Genomic DNA, 12035 nt, shown 5'->3' on the forward strand with positions numbered 1-12035 from the left:
ACAGTAGAAAATATTATAATTACGTGAGAAAACTCTATTGGTATAATGGGATAAAAATCTGAATGGAATGTGGGAAAGAGGGATCTATTATTAACTATACAAGTATAGAGAAATGTACCAATATATTACAATTCACAGCTATTTAAAATAAGAAATTTCTAGAATCATTTTCACATTACACACATACACATGTTTATCATTCCAAAAAAGGCTAAAGAAATAGAATGAATTTCATTTTTAATGATTCTTAATCAATTTCATGTGTTTGCTATTTAAATGATTATAAGAAAGCAGTGCTTTTCAAAACAAAATTAAAGGAAACTCAAAGATATTAATCAGAATCTGTGATACCTTTAGCTGGTGGAGCCTCCACTTTTTTAGGAACAGGAGTAGGTGCTTCGGGTTCTGGTTTTTTAACTACTTCAGGCACTTAAAAGATATTTTATGGACATTTTGAAAAATGACATGCAATGAACAAAACAACAACAACATATGCCCCAAAAATATAAACAACATAAAACATTAATTTATTAAAAAAAAAAGATATTAGCAACCTAAATGGTAAGTATATACATGGAGTAGTAACTCCAGAAGTGAGAAGGATATTATTTATAAATCAGGAATAATAAGTTAAAAAATTTTCTAAAAAGTAAACACTTTCACCATCCAAAAAAACCAATTCCTTTCCCCCCAAAGAACCCCCAGATGCCGTTGACTCTGATATATGACAATCCTGTGTGTGCCAAGAGCAGAACTGGGCTCCACAGGGTTTTCAATGGCTGATATTTTTGGAAGTAGATCATCAGGCCTTTCTTCCCAGGTACCTTTAGGAGGACTGGAACCTCCAACCTTTCGGTTAGCTGCCGAGTGTGTTAACCACTTGTACCACCCAGGGACTCCAATGTCACCACAAAAATAGATTTTTTTCCCTACCTTAATACTGAAGAAAAATTAAGGACTGAAAACAAGGAGAAGTATTACAGTAGGGTCTCAGCAGAGAAAATTAAAGTGCCAATAACAGAAAAGTAATTTCTCTTTCTTAATTGTACTGCAAGTACAGTAAAAAAAAAAAAAAAGTTGGGAGGGATGGGACTCACTATTATGGAAATAGCTTAAGGCACCAGTTCCAGTAATAATCTTCAATTTATCATTAAAATGGTGTAAAAAAAGTACACCAGTGAATATTAGATTTTGACAAATTCTAAGAAACGGAACACAAAATATTTTAAATATCCAATTCATAAAAGATGTTGTACCTCTAGGTGGCACCACCGTCTCAACCTCCTCTATGCTAGGTGGTTCTTCTATGATCTCTTCCTCCAGAATAGGCTCTTCAGGTTCCTCAAACACTTTAAAAAGATTATTTTATAAATTATTTTTTACAATGTTTTTGAATATTAGATTAAAATATATATCTGAAATTGAGGCTGTCTGATCAGAGTAAGTAACTCCAAATTCCTATGAAAACTCACTACCGGAAAAAAATATGAAGGATCTTTATAATGGTAGGCTTTTATCAAAATTTGGTAACTATAAAGGACTTCAGAGAGAATTTAAATTATTACTTTTTTTTTTTAAGTGTAGGTAAAGTTGCTTACGTGGCCACTTAGGCAAAGTCAGATTTTCTGCACCAATTACTCAGGCTAACTCAGAAATTTCCCTTGGACAAATTTATCCCATAATTGCTAACCAAGGCATTTGATGACAAATTTCCCATAGCAAATACACAGTTTCCCATCAAAGATTCTCATTAACATAAAACAACCAATAAACAAACAGGCTAAATATGTAAGAAAGGAGATTCAACTGGTTTTAGTTTGCGTACCCAATTTCTATCAGGAAAATAAGAATTTCTTTTAGAATCTGACCATGTTTATTTTCTGAAGTGAAATGTGTTTTTATCTCCTTCAAGTATCAGACAACGATAAGACAATGATGACCTTGAAAATGCTATTTTCTTAGAAAGTCATCTACCTTCAACTGGTGCAACTTCCTCTTCTTTAGGGAGCACAACTCGTCTTTCTTCCACTCTCATAGGTACCTCAGGAACTTAAAAGATATTAATTGTTTTAGGCACTTAAAATGCAAGAGCCAAAGACTACAGAAAGGCCAATTTTTCTGTTTTTTCACCATAAGAGAGTAAATATCAGAATACACACACACAACAGGAAACATTGACATTTCACAGACTTAGTTAATGCGACAAGAATAAAGAAGTTTGTGCTTCAGGTTAAGGGTCCATTAAAGAGAAAGTCTATCTTTTACTGCCAGAGTTCTAGTTTTTCAGGAAGAGCAATATGTACTTCAGGGACTGGTTTCTTAGTTACTTCTAGCTCTTTAAAGATATATGATTTTCATATTTTTATGTTTTAGACACAACATACATAGAGAAGGAACATAAAATATACCAATGCAAAGTGGAAAAATTGACATAGCACAAACACGGGTGCAACAGATTCACGAGTGACAATGTGAATGACAGACAATACAATGCAAATGTTTATGTTGAATGTCCTGTGCAGACAATGTCACAGTTCAACATGGTTGCAGCAGACACATCCCAATGAGGATGATGTACCTTTGGCAGGAGGTGGCACTGCTTTCTTAAGGCCAGGAGGAGGCACCTTCTTTTCTGGTTCAGGTTTCTTAGGTACCACAGGCACTTTAAAGATATTATTTTACAATATCAGTTTCACAAACACAAAGACAATGGACATAGCAATAAGTTATGTTATAACATGTATTGAGATGGGACATTTTTACTTCTACACGTGAAGGAAAGAATTGGAATGGCAGTGAGTGTCTAATTTGCTCGGGAAGAGCAGTACCTGCCGCGGGAGGAGCTTCCTCTTTCTTGGGAACGGCCACTTTCTTGTCTGGCACTTTCTTCTTAACCTCAGGCACTTTAAAGACACATTTCATAATAAGATTTTATTTTCAGGGACAAAAAAGGCAACAAGAAGTCCACACATAGAAAGACCAACATGCAACATCAATAAAAGCATAATACAAGTTGAAAGACCAAACATTATGATGTAATTGGGTTTTATATAGCAAGTGTTCAGCAACATATCTGCGTATCAGAGGACAGATGCCGCCGTTTCATCCATTTAAATTGAAATTTTACTAGTCCTTTATCAAAGCACTATAAAATGAATATGAATCCTGGAGATCCAACAAAGGATCAGTTTAATCACGGCACCGGATTACATGACTATTTAGGCTGGTGGAGGGGTTATGCTTATTTTAAGTAGCAATGCCTTGATTTTTTGTAGAAAATATTATTGAGCTCTAAGGCATAAATATGTTCATTATGTCCTGTACTATGAGCTGAATGAATATGTTAAATCTATATATACTATTCATTCAAAGATAGAGTACTTTTACATATCTTACTTTATTCTTTCTTCATAGTAACATCTGGGCCTGATAGGACTGTTATTACTATCCCCATTTTACGGGTCAGGAACTGGAGGCTCAGACTGGTTAAAAGACTTCCTTAAAGTAACATAGCAAGGTACAAAGCCAATGCTAAATCAAAACCTGCTGGGCTACCTTTTGTATGTATATATCAGAAGATATATACTATTGCCCAGTGTTTTGATAAATACATTAATCTTTCTTTTCAGTCTGGTATTACAAAGGCACTTATATGTAAATGGTTGGAGGATTAAATTTGGAAAATCTAGTCATCATATTTTTTCATGTAAATTTTTTTCTGTAGATAATGTAGCTTTGCAAAAGGTCTATGCAAAAATTAGGATGTTTAATAAAACTATAGGAAATCAGGCAGCTCTTTTGCGGCAGTTTTGGGGCACTTCCTTTCATCTTTGTTCTTGAATGCTGGTTTGCATCCACCAAAAAGAAAGAGATAACAGTGTCTCTGAACATTTTTACAAGTAAAAAAATGTGAATGGCCATTGTATGAATACATTTCTTTTCCCCCTACAAATCAGTTCCACCCTAATTTTTCTGGTGAAGCTTTGAATGTGTACCTTTGGCTGGTGGAGGAGGTTCCACTTTTTTAGGAGTGAGAACAGGGACTTTCTTCTCTGGTACAGGTTTCTTTGGCACTTCAGACAATTAAAAACATTTCATTATAGGACATTAAAAACCATATGCACAGTACTGTATTTATGATAAAAAGACGTATCAGAATAAGACTACAAATAACTAATATTCACTTCATACAGAATTTGAAAGACATTCAGGGAAATTACAGTAGACAGACACACAGAATACGTATATCTGAAATGTCTTCTAAGATTTAGATAGTTGACAGCATAAAGAGTAAAGCATTATAGAAAAATTGTAGCCAAACAAAAAGATAGAAAGGCAAAATTCAACAAAAAAGAGGCTTTGAAGATTCCAAGAAGAGCTGCTAACCTGGTGCAGGAACTGGCACCTTAGGTTTAATTTCTGGAAGAACTTCCTCTTCTTCAGGTACAACTTCCTCCTCAGGTACAAATTCTTCTTCCTCAGGAGGAACTTCCTCTTCCTCAGGAGGAACTTCCTCTTCCTCAGGAGGAACTTCTTCTTCCTCAGGAGGAACTTCCTCTTCCTCAGGAGGAACTTCTTCTTCCTCAGATGGAACTTCCTCTTCAGGAGCAATTTCTTCTTCAAATGGAAGTTCTTCTTCCCGAAGCAGAGCTACAGGAACTGGAACTGGTTCGAGTTTCTTTGGCACTTTAAAGATATTTATTCAATCATATAAGCATCACTGATATGCACAATATTTATAACAATGGGACAACATAAAGTGAATATTCTGTGATCATAATGCATCAATTGTCATCAAGCATTAATAGTCATTAGTGAGGCTATATAATGCCAGTTTTCATTTTTGCCATGGTTCTGTTAAAGATTAATGTACCTTTGGCTGGTGGAGCTTCTACTTTTTTCGCAACAGGTGTTGGTTTCTTTTCTTCTGGGATGGGCTTCTTGGGTACCTCTGGCACTTTAAAGATATTATTTGTCTTTAAGAATGTATTCTTTTACATGTTGTAGAGCATTAGAATTTGACAAAGAAATCATGAAATATCTGCTATGTATTTCTAACAGGACATAATTTTTTTATTGCACTTTAAGTGAAAGTTTACTGTTCAAGTTAGTTTCTCATATAGAAATTTGTATACACATTGTTATGTGACCCTAGTCACTCTCCCTGTAATGTGACAGCACACTTCTCCTTCCCACCCCAGATTTCTTGTGTCCATTCAACCAGCTCTTGTCCCTTTCTGCCTTCTCATCTCACCTCCAGATAGGAGTTGCCCATTTAGTCTCACGTATCTACTTAAGCTAAGAAGCACACTCTTCATGAGTATCATTTTTATGTCTTTATAGTCCAGTCTAGTCTTTAAGATATATAATTTTTTAAAACATGCAATATTATGAGGGAGTTTGTATGTGAACATATAAAAAAATATATATATATTTTTTCCTTCATGCAGTTTAAATGATGAAATAATGTACCTTTAGTTGGTGGAGCCTCTACTTTCTTAGGAGCAGGAACTGGCACCTTCTTCTCAGGTACAGGCTTCTTGGGTACCTCGGGCACTTTAAAGAAATGATGGGGAGAAAAATTTTATACAACATAAAAATATGGCATCCAAGCATAATCACAAAAAGGTTAAGATAATGAAATAAAAGTATGACTATGGTATTCCAAGAAGCTTTTTATTTTTAAAATAAATTCTTTTTTCCCCATAAATAAATTGTATTAAAGAGTTGCCTCTTTAAAAAGCATGATCAAACCAATTAATTTTTTACTCATATGCAAATCTGAAACAAAAAAGCCACATGACAATGCAAGTTCATGTACCTTTTGCAGGTGGGGCTTCCACCTTTTTAGGAACTGGTATTGGTACTTTCTCCTCTGCTACAGGTTTCTTGGGGACTTCGGGAACTTCAAAGATATTAAATCAGGTTAGTGTCACATTTTTCACCCATAGATAGGGACCCAGCAATTTAAAGCCTTATTCAAAGCATCACAGATATTCTTACAATTTCACTTTAAGACTGAAAATACTAATAACAGCTACAAAAACAAAGGAGAAAAGTACACGCACACACACACACAACAATGAAAAAACAGACTGGTGATAGAGACAACACACAATGCCTGGTAAATAATTTTGTATATGTTGGTACTGCAATAAGAATGTATATAACACTAAGAACTTTCCACTAAAGAGGCGGGACCAAACATTAAGCATAAGCATGCTCTCATGGCAACATTCAGAGAAGACTACATGGTAAAATGCTTGTGTGACCAGCTGGGCAAGCCTTATCCTGGCATTAATGTTGTTAACATTGCCATGGGGAAAGGACTCGTATGGCTCACCAAGTTATACCATATAAGTAAATTATTACATTATTCCACTGATGATTTAAGAAGATGTACCTTTAGCTGGTGGAGCCTTCTCTTTTTTAGGAATGGGCACAGGAACTTTCTCCTCTGGCTTCTTAGGAATCTCAGGCACTTTAAAGATATTTATTGTTATGTTCTAACCACTAGTAACAACACATACACATAAAGAACAGTTAACATTTCTTAAAACTGATAGTAATGCAAAAAAAAAGTTTGGTACTCGGAAGATATTTAACTATTTATATGCAGATTAAGTGTCCTATTTTTTTTTTTTTTTTTTATGTACCCACGATATGAATGGTGGGAAATCAATATACCTTTTGCTGGTGGAGCTTCCCTCTTTTTGGGAACAGGAACAGGAACAGGTTTCTTTTCTTCTGGAACAGGTTTCTTAGGTACCTCAGGCACTTTAAAGATATTAAGAATTTTGGAAATGTTGCAGAAAAGATATAAAATGCAAAAAGCACCTGAAGAAATCATACTTCAGCATCTAAAATTGCCTGTTTCTAAAATAAGCAGAATTGTTCACTGGTGTTAATAAACCCCAGAATCTGACCAATTCACGCACCCACATTCCAGTGATGCTGCTGTGTATCCCTTTGCATGAAACATAATCTACCTTTGACTGGTATTACTGGGACCACTTCTTCCTCAGTTACAAGCTCCTCTTCCTCACGAATGTACTCTTCTTCATGAATATATTCTTCTTCATGAACATACTCTTCTTCATGAACGTACTCTTCTTCATGAACGTACTCTTCTTCATGAATGTACTCTTCTTCTTCGACAAGATATTCCTCTACTTCAGTTACACCTTCCTCTGCTAAGGCGAGCTCTTCTGGTTCTGGTCTTTTAGGCACTTCTGGGACTTTAAAGATATCATCTTAAGTTGGATGTTTTTCAATTACTCAACAAATTGAGAAACTTAAAAACACAGGCCCCATTTGTAACAGAAGAAAGAACAAGCTTTACCCTCCCACAAAAAAAACTACATATAAAACTGAGTGTGAACTTAACACCAAAGAACATTAGCGACACATTAAAATGAGTGGCAGTTCGGTACCTCTAACAGGTGCTGCTACTTCCTTTTTAGGGACAGGTACTGCTACTTCTTTTTTAGGGACAGGTACTTTTTCTTCTGGGACAACTCTCTTGGGCTTCATGGGCACTTGAAATATTAAGTATAAGGACATTTTATTGTCAGAAACAGGCCATCCAGCCAATGCTTACTTTGTTGTACTTTAAACAGTTGCCTCTAATGTGATAAGATATGCAATTGTTCATCTATAAGAAACTTTTATTATTTTCCTTGTAAAGAATTATGAACCTCATAGGTATAAAAACAGACAGAAGTACTCTAACTAAGTCTGAGATAGCAGAACCCACATGTGAAAATGATGCTTAGTGTACTTCTGTTTGTAAGAAACATCTTTACTAAAAAGTTAAATTTACTTCTGGATAAGTATATTCCCTAAAACTTCAGGGAAGTTACTTCATAACCAAAATTAGTATAAATCGGGGGGGGGGGGGGGGCGGGGGGGAAACCAGGACACTGAGTTTTATTTTTAAATCTTCAAAATGACTTTAGAATGATTAAACAGTTATCAAACTTGTTAATATTGTCATATCATTATATCAATTAGGTAAATCAGGAATGTGCCAAATAGTCCAAACATTCTATTTTATATGTATTGTAGCCTTGTGACAGGACACAGCCATTGTATGAGGGGGTGTGGGTATATTTTGAAATAATTTTTCCTTTTAGAGGTGACATAAATGTCTTATTTTACATATTTTTACATCTAACACCCTCTTAACAATTTTAAAGGCACAAAATAACAAAACAAAGCAAAACATTGCTACGATAATTTTAAAATAGACAGTGTAAAGAATCATACTCTGTGAAATTAATGATTATACCTTTAGCAGCTGGTTCAGTCACCTGTTCTTTCTCTCGTTTGGTAACTGAAATATGTATCTTTTCCTCAACAAGTTTCTTTGGTTCCTCAGGCACTTTAAAGATAGTAATTATTAAAGAGCATTAACACCAACCACATGAATACAGTATAATAAAAATACATGAAAAACTGTGAATGTTAGAATCAGGACCAAAACAATCCATTCAGTAAAAACAAAGAATATCAGATGAGACAGTAGGACACACTTAAAGAACATAAGTGACAAAGACGTTTTTGGTAGTTATTACTCTGTAATGTACCTTTGGGTGGTGGAGGTTTGATTTTCTTAGTAATGGGCACTGGTACTTTTTCTTCAGGGACAGCTTTCTTCAGCACTTGGAAATATCAATATTAAGAGATTTAAGAACCTGAACCAGATTTCTCAAGAGTGAGAAGAAAAACAAGTTAAGAAATATGACATACAACATAATATACCCCCACTAAAAAACCCCACAATTTGAACACTGTCACTTCAACAGTATTTACAGTAGGACAGACGTGGAAGAAACACAGATGTCTTGCAACTGATGATGTTTTTCTCACTCTACCTTTAGCTGGTGGGGCCTTTGGTTTTATGGGAACTGGTTCTTCTTGGACAGGTTTTACTGGGATAGGCTTCTCAGGTTCTTTAAAAATACGACAAGGTATTTAATGTTAGGATTTTGAACATAAATCAGAAACTGTATTTCTTAAATTGAATAAAATAATTAAAATAGTATATCTTTTATCGACAGTGTAACCATAGCCTCATACCTGTGACATATTCTTCATGCTCTTCATAACGTTCGAGCTCACGCTCTTCATATTCTTCATATTGGTCATACTCCTCTGTTGGTTCATACTCCTCAAATTCTTTATAATCATATTCTTCATATTCTTCATACTCCTCTTCACGTTGTACCGAAATAGTTTCTTCTTCTTGGGCGTAAGACCACTTTTTCTCTTCTGTTACAGTTATTGCTTCTATAATAATATTGACAACAGGCATCATTTTACTTTAAGTTCACTTCGGGTAGGAATGATAGCAACAATGTGCTTTGATTTCATTCCTTTGTGATGGTCTCATGGTTTAATGCACTGGTTATGGGAGACCCTCACTGTCCTTTGCTGGTCAAGGTATCTGGGTGTGTACATTTGCTAACTGTGATTCGAAATGTTAGATTCCCTACCTTTAGTCAACAATAAGCCAATAAAGTATGGGAGTCAAATTGGGAACTACCAGCCAAAGGACCATATGGTCTCATGCTTCATTTTATCGTTTAATCGAAGCACAAATATACCTTTAGCACGATCAGGTTCTCTTTTTGGAACTTCAATGGATACTTTCTCTTCTCTAACAGCTCTTTTTCTGATTTCAGCCACTTTAAAAGAACAATTATTAAAAGTGAATTGAAAGATTCTTAAAATATATGTATTGGGAATAATTTTACACAAAGGCAATCATTAGCAATGCCTATTTAAATGACAAGACAAATCAATAGACCTGGAAATAAACATGGTCTCATATGCATATAAATACTTTTCTCTAAGCTATATAATGCTTCAAAGACATCGAATAGCTTTAGGAAGATCAAGTAGTATTTTTAAAAGAAATGAGACAGAAAACTAGACAACAGAAACAATGACCATGAAACTAAAATTAAGGCATTAGACAAAGACTTGGGTTACATAAATAATGTCTTTACCTTAATTCTAAACTATTTTCATAAGCTCTACTAGCACAATGTAGAAAATTCGGGATTTTAGAAATTAAAAATGTCACTAAAGACTGCCATATAAAACAAGCATTAGGCAAATAAGTGATGATAAACAAATAACAAAGAACACATTGGAATACAAATTGATTTTAAGAAAAACCAACTTCACATGTTTGGGGGCAGCTTCACATTTTTTAGAAAAAAAGAGAGAAAGGGTACTTTCTGGTATTAGAAATGTTCAGTTTTGAAGTGGTAAGAAATAATAACATTTATTACCTTCTAATCTGTATTTAAATTATTTTCTCTAATGACCTCAATTCTACTAGATTAGTTTCAATACGTAAATGCTTATTTTGAATTTTTTTAAAGAGGTGGTATACCTTTAGCTGGTGGCTCCGCCTCTTTTTTAGGTTTGAGTTTTGGAACTTTTTCTTCTGGGACAGCTCTCTTAGGTTCCTCCGGCACTTTAAAGACAGATTTCGCTTTAAAGAATTGTTTCCCTCATTCAAACCACAAAAAGTATAATAGTAACCCAAAACAAGAGAGTTGACATTTTCATCGTTCCAAACATGAAACAACAACAACAAAACTGAAAACCTGTAATCAGTGTATGAGGTAAAGAAAATAAGGTGTTGGGGATTATGTCCCCCAAAAGTATGTGTTGTAAATCCTAATCCCTATACCTGTGGGTATAATCCCATTTGGGAATAAATTGTCCTTGTTATGATAATGAGGTAGGATTGGTATAGGGTGTATTTTGGGTCAATCTCTTTTGAGATATAAAAGGAATCAGGAAGCAAAACCTAAAGAGATAAGGACCTTCCTCCAGAGCTGACAGAGAGGGAAAGCCTTCCCCTAGAGCCAGCACCCTGAATTCAGACTTCTAGCCTCCTAAACTGTGAGAAAATAAATTTGTTTGTTAAAGCCACCTACTTGTGGCATTTCTGTTATAGCAGCACTAGATAACTAAGACACAGATAGGGCAAGTACAATATTCTGCTCGTTGCAAGGGGCGATGTGCCTCTTGCCCTTGGAGCCTCCTCTTTTTTAGTTACAGCAACATGAGCTTTTTCATCTTGGCTAATTTGCTTGTGCCTCTCAGTCACTTAAAAGATAATTTTAGGATTAGGGAGTGATATTATTTAAAGTGGAATTTTTAAAAAAATTTATGAGCCAGAAACAAATTTACAAGGTACACACAAATAAACATCACAATATGTAATACTCCACCCAAAGACAAGGCAATGATACACCATTGCCACCAACATACACCAATAACCTGCATATTGTCCTGTGACCCAAAGGACAGCAGCGAGAGAAAGAGAGGCAAGACATATGCTTCTAGTTTTCGTGGTGGGGGATTTCAGTTACCTCTGGCTGCGGGAGGTTCTTCTACCGTAACTGCTTTTGGAGGAGCCCTTTTTTCTGGAACTGGTTTCTTTGGCTCTTCTGGTACTTAAAAGATAGCAGGCAACACGGTCAAACATACAATATAAAAAACACTAAACACAGGCACACTGATTTGCTTGATAATGCTCTAAAATTTGATGAATTTTATCAATTTAAGATGAAAAAGACAGGAATTATTCAAGAATAAAGTAAAATCTAATATACCTTTAGCTGGTGGCACCTTTTCCTTTTTAGGAACTGCAGCAGGAATCTTCTTCTCTGGCACAATTTTCTTAGGTGCTTCAGGAACTTTAGGAAGATTAGGTTTAAGAATATTAGTTTGCATTACATAAGAAGTGATATAATTTTGGAGCTTAGAACTGACTTTTCGGAAGGATCACACATAATTACAAACATTAATGATTATACTCAGCAAAAATACATGTGTGTGGACAAAAACTTACAGTTATGCAACTAAAGGCATTATTATATCTATTAAGATAAATAGTATCATATATATTTTAAGGAAACCTTGGTGGCGTAGCGGTTAAGTGCTAGGGCTGCTAACCAAAAGGTCAGCAGTTCAAATCCGCCAGGCGCTCCTTGGAAACTCTACGGGGC

General features: G+C 35.0%; 1 protein-coding gene across 1 annotated transcript in view; it reads right to left on the bottom strand.

Moving 5' to 3' along the window:
- TTN (titin) overlaps nucleotides 1–12035 on the bottom strand; it is a 275933-nt gene that overhangs the window by 141334 nt on the left and 122564 nt on the right. The window contains exons 127-148 of the mRNA XM_049887553.1: nucleotides 11640–11723; nucleotides 11397–11480; nucleotides 10406–10489; nucleotides 9609–9689; nucleotides 9082–9291; nucleotides 8877–8954; nucleotides 8589–8663; nucleotides 8291–8383; nucleotides 7434–7538; nucleotides 6990–7238; nucleotides 6688–6777; nucleotides 6404–6481; nucleotides 5822–5905; nucleotides 5473–5556; nucleotides 4874–4957; nucleotides 4387–4686; nucleotides 3996–4073; nucleotides 2829–2903; nucleotides 2579–2662; nucleotides 1975–2049; nucleotides 1257–1349; nucleotides 352–429 (exon numbers count right to left, since the gene is read on the bottom strand). Of these exons, the coding sequence (XP_049743510.1) occupies nucleotides 352–429; nucleotides 1257–1349; nucleotides 1975–2049; nucleotides 2579–2662; nucleotides 2829–2903; nucleotides 3996–4073; nucleotides 4387–4686; nucleotides 4874–4957; nucleotides 5473–5556; nucleotides 5822–5905; nucleotides 6404–6481; nucleotides 6688–6777; nucleotides 6990–7238; nucleotides 7434–7538; nucleotides 8291–8383; nucleotides 8589–8663; nucleotides 8877–8954; nucleotides 9082–9291; nucleotides 9609–9689; nucleotides 10406–10489; nucleotides 11397–11480; nucleotides 11640–11723 (2346 nt within the window). The remainder of the gene's footprint in view (nucleotides 1–351; nucleotides 430–1256; nucleotides 1350–1974; nucleotides 2050–2578; nucleotides 2663–2828; nucleotides 2904–3995; nucleotides 4074–4386; nucleotides 4687–4873; nucleotides 4958–5472; nucleotides 5557–5821; nucleotides 5906–6403; nucleotides 6482–6687; nucleotides 6778–6989; nucleotides 7239–7433; nucleotides 7539–8290; nucleotides 8384–8588; nucleotides 8664–8876; nucleotides 8955–9081; nucleotides 9292–9608; nucleotides 9690–10405; nucleotides 10490–11396; nucleotides 11481–11639; nucleotides 11724–12035) is intronic.

This window comes from Elephas maximus, chromosome 6 (genome assembly GCF_024166365.1).
Source record: "Elephas maximus indicus isolate mEleMax1 chromosome 6, mEleMax1 primary haplotype, whole genome shotgun sequence".
Classification (NCBI taxonomy): Eukaryota; Metazoa; Chordata; class Mammalia; order Proboscidea; family Elephantidae; genus Elephas; species Elephas maximus.